The following is a 20,229-nucleotide window of genomic DNA, read 5'->3' as shown; positions in this document are numbered from 1 at the left end:
GCAGGGACAGTTGGGACCCTACTCACACCTTCATGGGGGGCTTTGGACTCCAAAACTAAGAGTAAACTTCTGTAGCCCTAAGTTTGTGATAATTCATTACAACAGCCAATTCACTCACTTTCCTCATCTACAAAATTAAAAGGTTGGGATTGTACAGTCCATCCCTTCCCAGGTCTTTCATGTCGAAATAGCTGTTTTGAACCCATCACCCTAACCGTGGAGCTCACAAGCTGGTTTTTACCTTATGTAACCCCCCCCCCATGGACACGAGAAGCTTTGTCCCCTGATTGCCCCTTTACCGAGTGTCACTGTGTCAGAGAGCTGGAGGAAGAAGTATCCTCCCAAAGGTGGGCTTGTCCTCTGGAGTCGCTGTGCCGTCACCTCAATCAGTTCTGATCCTTCACCTGTGCCCTCAGCGGGCACGGAGCTGCGGCATATCAAAAACGAAGTATTGGCCACCACAGCCATTAAGATGTGCGGTGCAGACCAAACCCAGCCCTTTACAAAGACTGCTTCACTCCCATGATCCTATGCTTTGGTTTCGAACTCCCAAATATTGAATGTTCCTCTCCCACCACAGCAGGAGCAGTGTGCTACATATAGCAGGCTCTTAAAGAACGTGCTACCAGCATTGATCCTATGAACACAGGGATCCAGAGCCACAGGCAATTCTTCCACACACCTGCCACCCCCTTTTCTGGTTCATAAAGGACATGGCTTGCTAGAGCTTCATTTACATACTCAGAGTCAATGTGCCCTGGTCCATCAGTGTCCCCCCAGTACCCCCTGCTGAAGCATCTACTCCACCTCACTAACATCTGTTTACCAACACAGTGCCAGTGCAGCCCTGCTTTTGATAAACAAATGACCCAAATAACTGCAGCATGAATTGGGGTGCAAAAACTGTCCAGTCACTGCCCTGAGCTGACTAGTTGTATCCCCTCACAAACACAAAAGTCACACGTTGAAATCCTAAACCCCCGGGGCCATAGCTTTGGGATGTTAAACCTTTGAGGAGGTCTTTAGATCATGAATGGGATTGGTGTCCTTTGAGCGGCATGCTCTAGACAGACCGTCCTCGTTCCCATGATGGCCACAGGCTTCCAGAGGAGCGCAGGGACTTGAGGTAAACTCAGAGAGGAAGGTCATCAGGAACACTCTGAGTGTAACCTGTACACAGTAACTCAAACTAGCTTTTATCATTTCATAGTTAATGGTTAAGAGCCAGCCAATAGGGCACTATTTTGCATGTATGTGTATATCATACACACACACACACACACACACACACACACACACACACACACACACACACACATCAGTACAGTACACATACAAGGCAGAGCATTGTTGATCCTGCCTAGTTTAAGTGAAATTTAAAAGAATAACATACATGTGGTCCCAAGACTTCAAGGGGACTGATCTGCTTTTCTGCTTTGTAAAGGAAGGCTAGAAATAAGTCACGACTAGAAGCCACGCTTATGGTGCTCTAGTGCCACCTGCTGGTGAGTTCTCAGAAATGCCTATTTTGTTCCTTAGACTGAAAGAATTCCAACAAGATTTCTTGTGCTGGGACTGTAATTAGGGGAGTAAATGGAAAACAGTGTTTACTCTGAGGAACCTAACAAACTATCTAAAAACAAATTCAGTGGAAATAAGCTCCTAAATGTAGCTCCAGGCTGGCTGAATCAGCACCACTAGGTCATTGAAAATGCAAATTTTTCAGACCCCCCAAACCTACCAGGTCCCAGCAGTTTGTCTTTACACCAGACGTCCATCGAGTCTGGTGCATCATCCTTGAGATAAGACTGTGGCTCTAAACAGTATGACAGGGAGTTTTCCCACTGCAATAAAAAGCTGCACCCCTGTGCACCACAGCCAGCTGTGGATAGAGGAGACCCATGCAGGACCACCACTCCTTACCATGCAGTGATAAGTGGGAGATCCGAGCCACACCCCGCCAACCAGAAGGCTATGCGGTAGACTGGAGGGGATCCGACCACAGAGACTGACTCCACCAGATTCCCACCTGGGCGGGCTGTTCCAGAATCAGCTTGAGAAACTAGAGACCAGTAATCCAATTAGTACCAAATAACTCAAGACAGAGGCTTGTAAAGTGGAAAGTTCTGGCTGAAGATGGAAAGTCACATAGTTCTTCATGCACACGTAAAGCCTAGATCCCTATCCATGTACTGCATCAGGGAACCTGGGGGAGAACGGTATGGGAGGACTACATTCAACTTATTACCAAGAGGAAAATGCAGTGGTGTACAGACAGGAAGATCAGCTCCACAGCAAAAGTCAATAAGCCCCCACCAGCCAACCACCTCTTGGAACACCCCTACATCCTATTGTGTGTTTGACAGTTACCCCTTCCCTCCCATAACCTCGGGAAACCTTCATGACACACAGATGATCGTTCCTGGAAAGGCCATGTATCTGAGGGATGTACTGGGCTCTCATAACTAGAGCTACCTAAGTGTTTATTCATGGCGTGAAGTGATGTGTATGCAGAAACATGCAAATCCAAATCCCGGTTTTCCCACTTCCCTTGGACTCTGCTAATCAACATAAGCTCCGTGATACTCAGCTTTCTTATTTTCAAAGTGAGAGTCACAGCATGTGGGACTGGTGGAAATCTTTATGGCAGGTAGTTCAGTAAGACAGCTGACTTCAATGACCACAAAACATTTCAGTATCCTTTGTCTTCCTGCTGGGCACTGGGTAAGACAGCTTTTCCTCAACAGTACTTCCAGTTCAGATTACAGAGAATTCAAGGGCAATGATGCCCTTGTCTTATTGTTTCATGACCACTTCTTTTATTGTTTGTTTTAGACAGGGTCTCACTGTGTAGCCCTGGATATACTGGAACTCAATACGCAGACCACATTAGCCTTGAACTCGTCCAGGTCTGCCTGTCTCACCCTCTCCAGGGCTGAGTTTAAAGGCATATGCCACCATGCCTGGTCCTGCATGCCCAGTTCTTATGGCAACACTGGCACAGAGCAGGTGTTCAATATGATTATGAGCTCTGCAGAGGAAGCAGTGTTGGGAAACTTTGGGAGCCATTCTATCCCCACATCCCAGCTGTGTGCACTGGCCAAGAAAAGGGCTTTGAGAATAATCCCTCTTAGCCTGATTCCCTAATCCACAGAATAGAGGTGGCAGGACATCACAGGTGCTCTGAGAAATACATGAAATGGTGATGATGATGATGATGATGATGATGATGATGATGATAAATAATGGAAGCTACTACAGTAGACACAAAGAACTTCCACAGACTATTAAGCAGAATAATATAAGTACATATTATATTGATCAGACAAACATTGTTAATCATGATATTTGAGCTCAGTGACACAATGCATATTGCCATTAATTAAAACTCTGGGTGGGGGAGTTCATGCCAGCTGATCAAACTGGCAAAGAAGGAAGCAAACGGCTCCACCAATCCCAGTCTTCCTTCTAGTCCCCGCCCCTCCCTCCTTGCTGTCCTCCTTATTTCTCCCCCAGATGCTTCTAGATCTACAGAACTTTGGTGGTAAAAAGGTGAGGGTGGCGAGAAAGAGGTCCTTGGCTTCAGGGTTAGGAAGAAATGAAATGGCACCTGTTAGCAAGTCGAGAGTTTCCCAAACAACGTGTTTACGTGTATGAAATACTGGCTGCCTTGGCCCTCTGAAAATCTGGGCAGTACTTGAGACTACAGAAGTTCCCCAGCCAGTTGTCTTAGACACCAGCAAATGCAGTTGATCATCTCAACATGCGTCCGAATAGCATTGTTTTTCAGGTGTGCCAGAGCAAAGGCTGAATGATTAGCATTGTCTTGGTGTGACCCAAGCATTCAAAGAACACTTAAACTAGCAGAACAAATAAAAGATGGGATTTTGATAAGCATCAAAGATGTTATGTTTAAAATTTTTTAAGGGAGGGGCTCCCAAGATGATTCGGCAGGTAAAGGCATTTGCCATGCAAACATAGAGACCTTAGTTTAGACCCCAGAACCCATTTAAAGGTGGAAAGAGAGAACCAACTCCACAAAGGTGTCCTCTGGCCCCTACATGTACACTATGGCATGTACATACAAGCACACACATACACACACACACACACACACACACACACACACACACACCTAAATAATAAACAAAATAAAACTTAAATTCAACGAGATGATGTGATTCCAAAGCTAATAGTCCTCTCAGAGCCATGTGCGAGCTCTCTTAGCCATAGGTCTGCGATTTTTAGAAGGGCTCAAAAGCGGTGCATTTTGTAAATAAAACAATAAGTGACTGTGAAATCTCCCCCGCCCCCCCCCTCATAGAGTGAAAAGCTATGAGAGAGGGAAGCGCTGAGCCCAACGTCACTAGAGACAACCTTGACAGAATAGAAAAGGGAGCTAAAGTTGGGAAGCTGGAGCCCTGAGAGAACCTGCACCATCAGCCTTGGCCATCAGTTGCTCATACACGACCAACCTCAGTGGGACTCATCAGGACAGGCCCTGTGTCCTGAGGACAGAGGCCAGCACAGCCAGGCGAGGGCACTGTCCCCAAGAGAGGTCGGCCAAAGGAAACTTTGTGGGAAAGTGAATCAGAAGTGAACTCTGACTGCGTGGTAGGAGTCTGGGAGGACCAAACGGATAGGTGGGTCCCCGAAGTACCTGCTGTCCATCTGGAGACTCATAAATCCAATCTGGAGTCTGTGTACAAGAGCAAATACTGCGTGTTGCTTCTAGCACTGTGTGTGACAGTGTACAGCGACACTGAAGCTGGAGAAGAGGAAGGGGCCCTGCTGGCATAGCAGTGATAATCACAATTTCTATGGTTTTAAGTCCTTCCTGGGTCAGGAGACACGAAGGGTAATTTTGTATTAATCTTTGGTTAATCTTGATGTTGGCTCTTCATACGCCCATTTTACAGATGAGAAGAACAAATCTTCAGAGCCAGAAAGTTGTAAAGTGGGGGCCTAGTAGTACAAGCACAAAAAGTAAGATAAAATAGTGAGATAAACAGGAGAGAGAGAGAGAGAGAGAGAGAGAGAGAGAGAGAGAGAGAGAGAGAGAGAGAGAGAGAGAGAGCAGCTAGCTGGACAGACATAGAAGTAAAGGCACACATGTCCAATCCCATCTGCCTTCAAACCATGGCAGGCAAGTTGAAGAATCCCCCATTCTCTCCTTTGGAAGAGAAGAGCAATGTCTAGGGTGGGTATTTGAGATAGGCATTTAACAGGCAGGCCTAAGGGAACAGCAGATGTGGCGATCACCTGTTATGTTTGTGTCTGCAAGGATGATTTCATCCAGATAGAGCAGGCCTGCCTCCAGGGCCACAGGAAGGATGTCAATCTGATGAACCAGCAACGCAGTGTTTGCCAGAGAAGACTGGAGATCCTCAGAGTGACGCACACAAGTATCCCAGAGGTTAATGCAAGTGAACTGCCAGCTGCCAAAGCAGAGAGGGAGGGGACTCTGGGTAAGGTCTCCAGCCTCCTCCAGACAGCCCCCGATACCCTGGGCTCAGCCCACTTCCATCTACGACACTGGTGAGTCATTTCAAGTCAGTCACTCATTCACAACACTAGGCATCCATCAGCAGCACTTTCAAAAAACAATGTAGTTGTGCGTCTTAAATAGACAGATTACATGCCAGGCTCTAACCATGTATGGATCATCCTGGGGATTCCTGTATTATTGACTCGTTTCAAAGTTTAAAACAACTTCAAGAGCAATGAGAAATGTCTAGACAGAGAACGGAATCAATGGACCAGGGTGCCTTAATTTTATTACAGAACCACTTGCTGAATGCATTTCAGTGAAGTGCAGATCCTCAGGGCCTCAATTCTCCTCATGTCAAAGAACGTCTTATAAGTTCTGTCCCTAATGTGATGCTAGGGTCCTGTCAGATTCCTTCCATACTCGTAATTGTTTCTCTTAAGTCAAACTGCTTTGTCCGGTCAAATAAATAAATTCAAAGCCCCAAGTTAGTATCTGAGGCCCAAATGGAATACTCAGTATCTCAAGGGGGCCACAGTCTCTAAGACATCCAATCCTCCCACACACACACACCAGCAGGAAGAATCCACCCACACCTCCCCATCATACCTACCTCTCAGGGTGAGGTTCCATGAGACTCCAGTTGCAAGTGGTATTCTTCGTTATATTTTGGATGCCAAATATGAACGAAACAGTCATCTTCAGGGCAGTCCCATTTATGTGGCCTCTGTATGCAATGCACAGCTGTGGATATCAAATAGGCCCTTCAGTTCAACACTGCCAGAAGCTGCAACTCAGAGACGATGTGACAGGAGGTTGCCTCTCCAGGTCTTGCTGCATGCTATTCAAGAGTCTAGGTCCAGTCAAGCAGGAAGCCCCAAAGCATTATTCTTTACCTCTTCAACCAAGCCAGAACATAACACAGTGTAATTACTTTCTCTGAGGCCAAAAGAAACACAGTATTTGATGGTGACCCTTTTCAAAGTTCAGTGTTATGCTCAGCAATGAGGATTTTAAAGTATGTCAGTTGTAACACACCTGCTTTAACCCAGGCAGCTGTGGGCCCTCACAGAGTCACGTATCCTCTACTCTAACTCCCAGTATGCTTGAGTTCTAAACTCAATACAACGCAATGTCGTTTGGCACAAAGATGCTTCAGAGAAGGGACTGTCAACTTCCATGTTCTTGCCTTTGAGGGAGCAGGGTAACCACTGAGAGAGCTGTCCTGTACAGTATGGAACATTTAACAGCATCCCTGGAATCTGCTTACTAAATGCCAATAATGATTCTCCCATTATGACAAGTAAAAATAATTCCCTGCGTTTACAACTCTTCCCTAAAGGGCAAATGTACCCCTCAGGATGAGCCTGCAATAGAGAAGAGGTTGAAGATGGAATGGGGCCCTGACTCGAGACAGTTAGCCCAACTCCCATTACAGCTCACCTGGGAAGAATGCAAATTATCACGAACTCTGCCATCCCATAAGCACTCACTTTGGTTTCCAGAACCAGTGAATGACACCTCTTTAGGAAGATAGAAAAGCTACCAAATCGAGACTACAGAGAGATGGCTTAGCAGTTAAGAGCACCAGCAGCTCTTCCGGAGTGCCTGTGTCTCATTCCCATCACCCACATGGTGGCTCACAACCATCTGTGAATCCAAATCCAATCTGAAGCTCTCTACTGGTTTCCATGATTATGTGTACACATATAGAAACACATACAGGAAAAGTCTAGTAAAATAGTCACTTTAAAAATATTTAAGTTTTTAAGAATTGGGTCAACTTTCCTAAAAGTAGTATAATTCCCAACTACATTCTGAATAATTATTTTTATACCACAGTTAAATGCAGTTCTCACTCATCATCAAAGAAGTGTCTTCCTATTGCAGACAGAGACCACCACAGAAATCCGCAACTAGTCAAAATGCAGAAAACAACTGACCATGGAGTGCCCAGCCTGGGCTGATAGGTCTACAACACAACCCCTACACATAAGATTCAAGAAATGTTTTGGAAGAAGGGGCAGAAAGATGGTAAGAACCAGAGAACCAGAACATCTGCTACAAGATGGTATCTTTTGTATATGACAGTAAAGTTGTACCCATGGAAGCCCAGCAATATGGTCACCTGAAAAAGACCTGCACAATGACCAGCCAAGATCCATTCTAATGTGGATGAGGGAAACCTTGAAGTCCCACCTCTAGATGAGGAACTACAAGTAATTAAGGGCTGCTGAGAAATGGAAAATCAACCTTCTTCAGGGACTAGCCCCCCAAAACACATACATGCATGGGTAATACTAAACAGACTCTGAAGGATATGTGTGTGTGTGTGTGTGTGTGTATGTGTGTGTGTGATAATTAAAAGAGCAGAATATGAATTTAAGAGGGAATAGGGGAACACAAGAGTTGGAAGGGGAAGAGAGAGGGTGAAAGTTATGTAAATTTATGTACATGCAGTACTCATGTATGAAATTCTTTAAAAATTAAATAAATAGCACGGGGGTAGGTGTGTCAGCTGATCCATTATTTACTTGCTTTAATTACAACAACAACAACAACAATAATAATAATAATAATAATAATAATAATAATAATAAACAACTACCCTCAACTGGGTCCTCACTGATGCAAAACATCTTACTATATTAATCTTCACCACATTCCTGAGAGCTGCACCACATTAACCATTTTAGAGATGAGTAAATTAAGACATGCCATACGTAAGTAATAAATATTAAGAATACGCAGGATATAGGATCAGTGTTCAAAACCAGAATCTGTCTGCAAGATTTGCACTATTTCTCAAGTGTAGAGAGCAAAGAAAATATCTAAACAATTAAAAATGTCCACAGGCCTTCTAGCTAACAGTAGCATTCTCAGGTAGCAATACACAAGCAGGGGGCCCTGGAGAAGCAGCTAAGAAATGTCAAACTTGAGCTCAAAATGCACTGGGCAAATTATCTCAGTCATTCCCTTTGCCTCTGCCATGTTAGCTTCAAACCCAGAGAATAATGTCAACTCCTCCCGACCTGCCAAGCCTAGAAGCGTGAGAGGGGGTACTCACATATGGGTACTGCGCCAGCTGGTAGCCATGTTTGGCAGCTGAGGGTTTTAGGATAAGGTGCTGAAGTTGACCAAGGCTGAATCTGCCACAGAAGGGTTCCGTTGAACTGGTGAGAACCCCATCAGAGCTGGAACCTTCTAGGCCTGTATATAATTCAAATAAATAGGGATATAGGCACAGCCATGAGACAAGACAATAGGTGGGTAGGAAATAAACAGTAGCATTGGCCCCTCAGCCTAGAGAGAGATGGGAAGAGTCCAGAGGCCTTGCACCCTCCAATTGGAAGGTTCTAGCTTTGAGAAATCTTTTCTGGATACCATAGAACATGGAATAGTAATACAATTTTCTCTGTGTACTGCTGTGGGACGGTCTGTATGTCAAATTGCTCTGATTGGTCAATAAATAAAACACTGATTGGCCAGTGGCCAGGCAGGAAGTAGGTGGGACAAGGAGAGAGGAGAATTCTGGGAAGCAGAAGACTGAGGCAGAGACACTACCAGCTGCCGCCATGACCAGCAGCATGTGAAGACACGGGTAAGCCACCAGCCACGTGGCAAGGTATAGATTTATGGAAATGGATTAATTTAAGCTATAAGAACAGTTAACAAGAAGCCTGCCACGGCCATACAGTTTGTATGCAATATAAGTCTCTGTGTTTACTTGGGTCTGAGCGGCTGTGGGACTGGCGGGTGACAAAGATTTGTCCTGACTGTGGGCAAGGCAGGAAAACTCTAGCTACAAATGGTGCCCAACGTGTTGGCAAAAGTTTCTACCTAAAACCTGAGAAAAGATTCTAAAATGGAGCTAAAAACAGCTTCCTAATTGTCTCTCTCAAATGAGAGGCAATCTGCCGGTTTGAGCTACTGGCAGGTTCCTAGCGTGCGAGCTCAGTCTGCAGTATGGCGGGAATGAGGCCTCTGCAAGTGGCACATTAAGCTGCGTGGTGGATTTAGCCTTTGCTAGTGCAAAACAAAAAGAGGTTTCTGGGCTACACGCTGCTTGCATAAAAGCACAGACCCACGATGGCTCCCAGAGCTGGCGGAAAACGTACCACCGCCATGTTGGGAAGCTGAAGTGGGCAGAGCCAGCAGCCACAGCACCGTTTCAGGCTTAAAAGGCTGCAGTTTAAAGCAATAGGCTCAAGGTAATATAAAAAATAAACCACATAAAGATGGCTACCACACAGAGAATCTGGATTATGTTCTCTTTGATATTTGTAACTGAAGAAAAACATTTGATTGCAAAAGTTGTTGAGTTATGCCAAAATGTATATTTTAAAGGTACCTTGACTTCAAAATTTGGATGTAAGGATATGTTGCTTTGGAAAGGAGGCTCTGTTTTTGTTTCTACAGAAAGCCAGAGGCTATGGATTTGTTCTAGATTAAGATATATCAGGTTTGACCAGCCAAGACCACCTGAAAGGTCTCTGATGACACCATGGCCCAGATGATCCAACATCCAGAATCCTTTCAAGGCAACTGGCTCAGACGATACGGTCTCACGGACTACTCCATGATCCTAAAATTTTCTTTGTGTCCCCATAAGATACAGCGCCCCCCTCCAGCAGGAAGTAGTAAGAGAAGCTACGCCCAAATTCCCAAATATACCAAGCTGACTTTGGAGATGTGTAAAAGTTAAAACCTTCCTTTTAAAAAAAAGAAAGGGGAAGTGCTGTGGGACGGTCTGTATGTCAAATTGCTCTGATTGGTCAATAAATAAAACACTGATTGGCCAGTGGCCAGGCAGGAAGTAGGTGGGACAAGGAGAGAGGAGAATTCTGGGAAGCAGAAGGCTGAGGCAGAGACACTGCCAGCTGCCGCCATGACCAGCAGCATGTGAAGACACGGGTAAGCCACCAGCCACGTGGCAAGGTATAGATTTATGGAAATGGATTAATTATAAGCTATAAGAACAGTTAGCAAGAAGCCTGCCACGGCCATACAGTTTGTATGCAATATAAGTCTCTGTGTTTACTTGGTTGGGTCTGAGCGGCTGTGGGACTGGCGGGTGACAAAGATTTGTCCTGACTATGGGCAAGGCAGGAAAACTCTAGCTACAGTGTACCAAAATAGGAAAAACTATATAAAAGCAAGAGAGAGGGAATGTCAATTAAAAAATATTTATTTGCTTGTTTTATGTTTATGTGTGCCTGAGTGTAGGGAGTATGCCATATGCATGTAGGAGCCTATGGATGACCATCAAAGGGGACTATCAGATTACTTGAAACTGGAATGGATGCTGGGAACTGAGCCTGAGTTCTGTGCATGACTGATAAATACTCTTAACCATTGCTCTAGCCCCTCAGTTCAACTTCAGTTCACTTTAGGGATAGTTTTCAGAATGCATTGTCCATTGATTGGGGAGGGCAAAATTGCACATTAGCACATTTTAAGAATTTCTTCAACTTGATATATCTTGGCTGGCTGATATCCCTGGAAGGCCCACCTGTATCTGAAGAGAAATAGTGAGAAAGGAGTGTGGTTGGGATGTAAAAACAAAAAAAAATAATAAATTTAAAAAAAAAAAGAAAAGAATTTCTTGCCTGCACTCTTATATACTAATTCCCTTGTATGAGCTAGAAGTGGTGGTGCACGCTTGCAGTCCCAGCTACTTGGAAAGCTGGCACAGGAGGATCACAAGTTCAAGACTGATCTCCACAACTTAGTGAGAACTTGTCTCAAAACTTTTTTTTAATTAAACGGATACTAGTATGGCTCAATTGAAGAACTCATGCGGAACATCTACAAAGCCTTAGGGCTTGATCTCCATCAGCACACACACAAAAATCATTGACACAAATTTTGATTTTGAACTAAACGAGATTTTTTTTAGACATTACCATTGCCATGCATACCCTGTTTCTTCTCCCTATTTAGAAGAAACTCTCTGAACAGCGTTTCTCTCTGCTGAACTATCAAGAAGAATACTTCTTCGGTTGACATGCATCCCAACCATCTCCCTCCCAAATGCACAGCTACTCCCGTGGTCACTCCATCAGGATCCAACGTCCTGCTTTTATTTAAATCTATTAGCACTTTGGTAAAGAAACGGGGCTTGTTCCTATGTTATAAGAAAGAAAAAGAAAACAGCAATAGAAGAGAGGACCATAAGCACCCAGGAGACACCTTGCTCAAATCCAAGCCGGAGTAGAATGCGAGCTGAAACTGGTTCCAGATTGCATTTGACCACAAGCAGCTCCTCAATGGCGGTTTGGATCTATTAAAATGAATAGAAATGCAGTCATTCAAATGTCAGGTCTAAAGCTCCCACGCCCCCCTTCATTATTGGCAGGAGACACTCACCTGTTGAGCTGTAGCGTTGGCAGGAACTGGATGGCTAGAGACATTGTCCCAAGTAAGGAAAAAGTCTCTTCGAGCTGACACATTCAACATCTAAAAAGTGGAGAGAGACAAAATTCACTGATACGCAGGGACTGCAGTCAGAGTCAGTCTAGGGAGAGAGCACAGCTCCTCGGAATGATGTTTCCATTTTATTACAGTTTCAGTTTTCTAAATACACAAGATCTAGAAATCTCTGGAAAACAGTGTCACCATCAAATGAAACTTTTCTTGGAATAACATGAGTGATTGATTCCCTGTTTATCTGTGTTGCTTTTCCAAGAGTACATGGTATAAAGGTCACTACTATACACCACACTTTTGAGAGTACATGATATAAAGGTGGCCACTGAACACCACATTTTGAGAGTACATCATGTAAAGGTGGCCACTGCTCACCTCATTTTTGGACCTTCTCACCAAATGCTGCCTTAAAGGAGTGGCCTAAGAGGCCGCAGCCAGCACATGGCATCCCACTCTCTCATGGGGGCTTATTCCATCTCTACTCTGCCCCCAGCAGATGTCCTCTCTTGGGTACATTATGCCTTTGTCCTGAGGGAGGACTCAAGAATAACTTGCACTGTTCTACTTTTCTCAATGGTTCTTTATGCTCGTGTTACTATTAAACTAGAAGTCGTAGAAGGTGGTGTCCACATTGATCACCTCTGTATAGAAAAGTGAACAACAGAAAATATACAGAATTTGTTCAACAAAGACACGGAGCACAACTAAAAGACTCAAAGCACACCTTGACAGATTATACATAAACACAACACTTAGGGAAATAAGCCCATAATAGGTCAAAAAGCTATGGTGTTTCGTGGTGTGTGTGTGTGTGTGTGTGTGTGTGTGTGTGTGTGTGTGTGTGTGTGTGTGTGTTTAAATGACCTTGATTGTACTTGGAGAAATAAGCTCTCAACAAAGAAAAGACATGAGGCTGGAAAGTTGAGCACCGGCTACTCATCCAGAGGACCTGGGTTCAATCCCCAGCACCCATGTCATGGTACACAACTGTCTGTAACTCCAGTCTCCAGTTCCAGGGAATCCCACACCCTCTTCTGGCCTCCACAGGCACCAGGCACACATATGATGCAAAGACATATATTCAGGCAAGATAATCACACGTAAAATAAATCTAAAAACAATTAAGGACTTAACTAGAATTCAAATATTTCAGAAATAAGTCAGCAAGAAAGATAATCTCAATACTAAGAATGCATTAAAAAATATACTCATAGGGCCAGCAAGATGGCTCAGTGAGGTAAGGGGCTGGCACTGAGCCTGACCAGCTGTATTGGATATCAGGGACCCACGTGGTAGAAGAGAACCGACTCCTGAAAGCTGTCCTCTGACCTTCACATACAAGCCTTGGAACCCACGTGCACATACAAATAAACAATAATAAGCAATGTTTAAAGACAAAGAAAAGAAAATAATTTTAATCTTTATAGCCCTATATCCTATATCTGTGGCAGAAGAACTGTCAATGCATCTCAGGTTTTCTTACTCTCAGTCAGCTGTACTCCTTCTGAGGAAGACTCCCCTCTCCCCATGGCTCACTTTCATGGGGTTGAGAAGACACACAGACCTGTAATTCTGGAAGTCTCTGGGCTCGGGCTCGGATCTGGTGTTTCTCCAGAAGGTAAGTGTTGACCACATCAGGATTCAGCCAGGTGTTGTGGATCTGGACAGCAATTCTCATCCCCCTGCTGGGGGCTATCCCACGCTGCTCTGCTTCCAAGTAGTACTTGGCTCCTGCCCGCAGTTCTAACTTAGTGGTCTTCTGTTGCCAACTCCCTTCGTCCCCTTTCTGCTCCCAGGAATCAAACCAGTCAGCAGTGCCAACTCCAACAGAGGCCACTTCTACCTGTGCCCAAATAAGCCAATCACGGTCAACTCTGTGAATCTTCCATGCATTTTGTGCTCAATGAGCATTTCAAAAGCTACCGACATGACATTTCTAAGCACTTTTCCAACCACTTAGTCCACTGACTTTGACCCTGTGGCTACGTTTGCTTCCCCGCTCCTCCTCCATTCTCTCTCTCAACTGCATAGTAGTTGAGAGAATTTACAGGCTATGTTTAGGAACAGCCTCTGCCTTCACATTCTATGTCTGTGTGATGCTGTGAAAAGATCGCATTAAACCCTTGAAAGACCTAGAATGGCACTAGCTCATTAAAATCCATGGCTTTCTCCAGCAAGCAAATAAATTTCAGAGAGCATACTAAGAACATCATGGGTCTCTGCCAAAGGCACAAGTGGACCTCAACTGCTTTCTAAAAAGTCCAAGGCTGACAGATGCTTCCTGCATGATACTAACCCATACATAGTGGAAAGGGCACAAGTTTGAGGGTCAAACCAATCTGATTTTGAATTGTGACTACTTCTCTTATTATTCAAGTGGTCCTGAACAGGCCATACAATCAATCCCTCAATGCCTCAATTTTCTTATCTTCTCTAGAAAGTGGACATATGCATATTTCACAGGGATAAAAATAATAAGCAGGGTTGTAAACTGTAGCATAATGCTGGGCTTACAATACCATTATAGTCATCCAAATTGCTTTTCAGTGGTGTTTTACAACTATGGAACAGGAAATCTTTCTCTCTGATCCTTTCTTCTTTCAAGGGCAAAGGACTGTGAACAAAGGAAAGGCAGCCCAGAGGAGGGTGAGTACCTTAGTCCTTGGCTCCTCTGAGCAACTGAAATGCAAGGAAGCTTGGCTGTCAGCCTGGATCCAGAATGTGTAATTGTTTGTCTCTGGAGCCACAAAGAATCCACTGAGCCGTGCCCTGAAACACAGAGGAACACAGAGTCAGGTGAGGCTCAACGAGGCCAGGATCACTGAGCCAACATACAACACCCCTTATTCTGAAAGTGACAAAAAAAAAAAAAAAAAAAAAAAAAAAAAAAAAAAAACTGCCTTATACTACAGTGTTATTCTGATGATTCTAGAAAAAGCAATCACACTTGCACAATCTCAGTATGTCAGTCTCTACACATCTACAAGTCCCGTTGCATTTGTATCATTACCAGGAGATCATGGCCATACCATGGGACAATGTGGCGGCTTGGCTGAGACAACCACTCATCTCCAAAGCAGATTTAGAGTTACAGGAAATATGGGTTTTACACAATGGTCAATATTTGGTTGTGCAGCTACAAAAGGTCATATGGTCACCAGAATGGCCAACAACACTGGCTGAGAACACTGCCAAACACCATGGGCTCATGGGACAAGTGATTCTCTAGAAATACTACCGCATTGTTCCCTGGGTCCTAGCTTGCCTGCATTAGTTGCTATACTTTTGATATGGATTCCCACTTTATCTACGACATACCTGAAAGGTTGCCCTTCCTTTGACCAAAATCCAGATGGAGAACTGGCATTGGGGACTATCTGCCACCTGTACCCTGGGGTGGCCTCATTCAGTTCCACATCCACAGCAGCATCTCCAACTTCAAAAAGAAGTCCTCGATTGCCTGTAAGACATGTATATCCCATAACCACCGAGCAGTGTTCCTCCTCACAAAGATCCCACTTAAGTTACAAGGTGAAAGGCGCTGCAGATGTTATTAGTGAAGATGAATCACCAGAGACCAAGAGAGCCTCTGTAGATACTAGGAACTTTCCAGAAAGCAATTAAATAAATAAATAAATAAATAAATAAATAAATAAATAAATAAATAAATAAATAAATAAAAAAATTTCCCTGGGTAGCCTCCTGGAAAGAACAGCTTGATGAGAAATGTTAAAATGAGAAGTGCTCTCAAAGGACAGAGAAGACTAGAAAGTGTTTTCAGCAGCCACAGAAGAAAGCCAAATCCTGGAGAGGTCACAAAATAAGTGCTACTATTCAGAAAAGGTGGTCTGTGTGATGGTAAGCTGTGGTGTGGCCTGACTTTGCACCTTCTGAAGTTGGACATGAACTTCAGTATCCTTGGAGGCCTAATTCAGCCTACATGTTCTATTCCATAAAATTCCCTTTTCCTAGAAAAACTGTCAATCCTTTAAGTTTTCAATGATCATGACCTCAATTTGTTGACCTGCACACAAAACCATTCAGTGGCATAACTTTATTACGTGGCATTTTAAATGATGGTTTACTTATTAACTTACACTGTATATAAAGCAAACCCTGAGTCAAAAGGCATATGTGCACCGATATTGGATACTAATCTTGATCAATATTAGATAGTCATCTTGATTGGTCATTCAGGGTCTAGTTCCACCCTTTACTAAAAGTGAAGTTTAGGGGCATTCCTCAGTGCCCTGTGTCTCCCTTCACTCATATATCAAAACAGAGCCAGCAGTAACCAGAAACAATATACAAAGACTAAAAGAATCTAGAAATAGAGTAAGTCTCAATAAAGCATATCTATGATAACTATTATTATAAACTACCGATGTTGCTCCTCATTGACCCCAAAGATAGACAGTGTAAATAAGGGATAAGTAGAGACTTAGGAGCATGTTAAGAATATTACTCTAACTCTGGGATTCTCAACCAACCTCTACACTGTTGCTATATTAGTGTGGGCAACTCTGTTGTTGGGCTGTGTTGTACACTGCTGAATGGGAGGCATCCCTGGTTTCTACTCCTTAGATGCTACTATCATCTTGTCTTGAGAGGACAAGAATCAGCCATGTTAGAGAAGTACTGCTTTGTGTGGTGTTTTGCCCTACTTCCACAGGACAAACCTCAAAAGCTTTTCATAAAGGGCATCACTAACTCAAAAAGCTCCTTTCCGGAAACGACCCTCCCACAACTGCAGCAGCTTAAGCAGGAAATGCTCAACAAGGGAACCGGCTTCTGTTTCCTGATGCAGGAAACACACTTTCTCTGCATTACTTGTTTCAATACTTTTGTCTCCTTGGCTGGGAGCTCTCCTTAAGTAAACACCGGGGATCTGGGAGCTCCAGAATTCTCAAGCCAGAGCTTTGCATTTGTCTCCACAAAGCAAAGGCCCTGTCTTTAGAAAGGTTTCACTCCGGCAGGGCAACTCTGCTTATAGGTGCTGAGCCTTTCGAATTGTCTCACTACATCGTTAAGCATTAGGTCAGTGCCTTATGCACAGAGCATCGGGCTGTGGCTCTCGACAGAGCAACATGCCAACCTTCCTTATGCTTAACTGCACTGGAGCCTCTCATCCTAACGCTTAGCAGAACATGGGGGAGCTTCAAACTAAGAAGGACAGGTGGAACCTGCTGCCTCGCCTCCTCCGTTTCTGTCCACCGGAGGCAGATGCTGGTGGCCGCGTCACAGCATGTCCCCATTTGTAATATCAGCAGGGGGGGGAAGCCCACAGGGGAGATAAACAGCATTTAAATATACCCCATCGTGCCTTACTCACTGACCTACCTACTGTGGCTGCTATGAGCGCACCAGAGCACGCTTCACTGGTCCGTCTCCTCGGCCAATACATATACAACCCTCCAACCAAATGCAGAGCGGCAGTTTGGGGATTCCATTCAATAGCCACAGTGTCTGGGGGGGCAGTTATGTTCTGCCTGGAGTCTATTGTTTAGACATATGGCTTGGGCTAGGGATGTAGTGCCATTCTGCAAGTGACTGAATCTAAGATGTTCCCTGATATGAAAGGCTTGGCCCATGGCATTAGGGATCCAGTCACACTGCTGAGACACAATTCAAGTACGTTTTCTTCTACTCTCTGGATCTTAAAGCATGATGTAGAGAGTTCACTGGGCAGCCCTAATGACTTCCTTACCTGCCTGAGGAGCAGTGAGCCTTGTTCCTTTTCCTGGAGCCCTGGTGGTGCACTCAATCTTCTTGGGAGACACACGTCTAATGTCACATGGGATGCCTAAGGAGAAATTTTTAAATTCATAAATACACGTGTAGATACACACACACACAGAGAGAGAGAGAGAGAGAGAGAGAGAGAGAGAGAGAGAGAGAGAGAGAGAGAGAAGCCGTGAGATCTGGACAGTCACAAATTGTCACCCCGACAGAAGGAGGTCAGGAAAGGGACTGGGCAGTGCAGTAGAGTATGGGTGTGGGGCAGCTCGTGGACGTAAGAAAGCAAGTCACACAAAACAATTGCATTCACTGAGGAGCCGCTGGCCTGCTTGCTGAGTGGGGAGGGTAAGAGCCACATGAATGTGTCAGGAGCCCCCTTGTTTCAGGACAAAAGGTTCTAGAAATGTGCCACCAAAAGGTCTCCCAAGGAACACTCCAGAGGAGTCTGCATAGGAAATGCCCACCTACTCATTCAAAGATGGAAGATATGAAGGGCAGGTTCTAGTAAAAGTAGAGCTTTGGGACAAGGCAGCTACGGCTTCCCTTCTCTTCATCCCTAGGATAGGAAATCTGCACATATGACGAGTCTTTCTGAATGCCACCCTGTCCCTGTGGCACATTTGCAAGGTGACAGGACAAAAGTCCTGTATCTGTTCGCCCACACATAAAGGTGAAAGACTTTAGAGTCATCCGGTACCAAAAAATACAGGACCAGAGAGAAGGCTCAGTGAGGGAGGGTGCCTTTGGTCAAGCCTGACAGCCTGAGTTTGATCTCCAGAAAGAGAGCATCCACCTCTACAAGCTGCCCTCTGACCTCCACACAAGTGCTGTGGCACGTGATGCCACACACATGCATGAATGAGCACACACAACGTGATGCCATGCACACACATGAGCACACGCAAGCAAGAAAGAAAGAAAAGAAAGAAAGAAAGAGAGAAAGAAAGAGGTAGGTGAACGTTTAAAATGTAAGAAAGCTTCCCCTCGCAGCCCTGAGTCATTAGAGATATAAATGCCTACAACACTGAAAAAAACGAACCATTTTCAACCATTTCAACATAATTACCTGCAATGGTAACCTGGGCAGAAGGGTCAAAGAAATCTCCTATAATGGTGATGTCTGTTCTTCCACCAAGGCTCCCAACTTTTGGAAACACAGATAGGATTTCTGCAAGAGTGTATAAAAACCTAAGCTTCTAGATATATAATGTGATGTGCCCCCCACACAATAAGAGAAACCCTTATAACACAATTCTTATACTGCAAGTCCAGCAACAGTTGAACTTTTTCTAATCGTCATCTTAAATGCACATAATAACAAAAGGACTCTAAATATATATTGAACAGGATCAGCATTTATAGGGAAGGTCACTCATGGTGTCAGCAAAAGCCTTTGTATCCCTTATACTTTCTTATGAAATATGTCTCTTCACACCAGGGATTTAACTTAACAATGGGGAATAGTAGTTTACACCACATGGAAGAATCAACAACGGGTGCACTCAGTGGAACTCCCACTACCCCATCCTTAGTTCTTGCCCATGCTGCAAGCTTCTTCATAGGGTACATGCAATGTCTCACCCACACTTCGTTCAAGCTGAAGCCTCTGTAGCAGTGGTTCTCAACCAGTGGGTCTCGACCCCTGCTGGCTCACATATCAGATATTTACATTATAATTCATAACAGTAGCAAAAATACAGTTATGAAGTAGCAACAAAATAATTTTATGGTGTGGGGTCACCACAACATGAGGAACTGTATTAAAGGGTTGCAACATTAGGAAAGTTGAGAACCACCACTCTATTGCAATGTGATACATAACCACAGGATTTCACGTTATAATTTCTTTAAAGATTTTTTTTAACTATGTGTATATGGCGGGGACACTTGCAGATGCCAGAAAAGGGCATGAGACTATCCTGGAGCTGAGGTTTCGGGTTATTCTGAGCTGCCTGATGTTGGTGCTGGGAACTGAAATCAGGTCTTCTGCTTGATCACTATGTACTTTTAACCACTGAGCCATCTCTCCAGCCCCTTGACCTTTCTTTAAATACTCACAGTATGAAGTTTGATTCCTTTCAGGGTAAAGAAGAGTTGTACTCTTTGATAAGCTAAGTGTAAACTTACATGTATTTATACTGTAATGTACAGTAGACACATATTGAGAATATGACACAAAATAAGTTTATTTGTGCAAGGACTGGTCATGAATGCTTATAAGTTCAAAATAGAAAGTTTTTTTTAAATTGCTTTGTTCCTTGACATCTTCATACAAGAATAAAATGAATTCTCATTACCTTCACCTCCCACTCTCTCAACACCCTTCCGTCCCTACAAACCCTTTTCCCACACTCGAGTCTTTGTTTTGTCCAATCACTCACTGAGTTTGACCAAGGTGTTTGGCCATAAATTTAGTACTATCCACTGGAACATGGCACACTCATCAGTGGGCCCCAAACCGAAGACAATGACATCGCCCTTCCAGAATCTTTCAGTATCCAGTAGTTAAACAGAGAGGGGTAAGACCTCATGAAACCCTCTTCCTCTATAACCGATGGCTAACAGGCCAGCCT

General features: G+C 44.2%; 1 protein-coding gene across 4 annotated transcripts in view; it reads right to left on the bottom strand.

The window, feature by feature from the left end:
• The window catches only part of Pkhd1 (PKHD1 ciliary IPT domain containing fibrocystin/polyductin), a 466,475-nt gene that overhangs the window by 415,304 nt on the left and 30,942 nt on the right, over window positions 1-20,229 (bottom strand). For 3 of the 4 annotated variants that reach the window (XM_028868108.2, XM_037199703.1, XM_037199704.1), the window contains exons 13-24: window positions 18,723-18,824; window positions 17,625-17,720; window positions 15,236-15,377; window positions 14,572-14,686; window positions 13,482-13,760; window positions 11,858-11,947; window positions 11,681-11,771; window positions 8,556-8,698; window positions 6,102-6,232; window positions 5,263-5,438; window positions 1,924-2,062; window positions 300-427 (exon numbers count right to left, since the gene is read on the bottom strand). In XM_028868108.2, coding sequence (XP_028723941.2) covers window positions 300-427; window positions 1,924-2,062; window positions 5,263-5,438; window positions 6,102-6,232; window positions 8,556-8,698; window positions 11,681-11,771; window positions 11,858-11,947; window positions 13,482-13,760; window positions 14,572-14,686; window positions 15,236-15,377; window positions 17,625-17,720; window positions 18,723-18,824 — 1,632 coding nt within the window. The remainder of the gene's footprint in view (window positions 1-299; window positions 428-1,923; window positions 2,063-5,262; window positions 5,439-6,101; window positions 6,233-8,555; window positions 8,699-11,680; window positions 11,772-11,857; window positions 11,948-13,481; window positions 13,761-14,571; window positions 14,687-15,235; window positions 15,378-17,624; window positions 17,721-18,722; window positions 18,825-20,229) is intronic. The other variant, XM_037199705.1, reaches the window with a different exon arrangement.

Source organism: Peromyscus leucopus, chromosome 16_21 (assembly GCF_004664715.2).
Source record: "Peromyscus leucopus breed LL Stock chromosome 16_21, UCI_PerLeu_2.1, whole genome shotgun sequence".
In the NCBI taxonomy this organism is placed as follows: domain Eukaryota; kingdom Metazoa; phylum Chordata; class Mammalia; order Rodentia; family Cricetidae; genus Peromyscus; species Peromyscus leucopus.
This window is presented reverse-complemented; position numbering and strand designations above follow the sequence as displayed.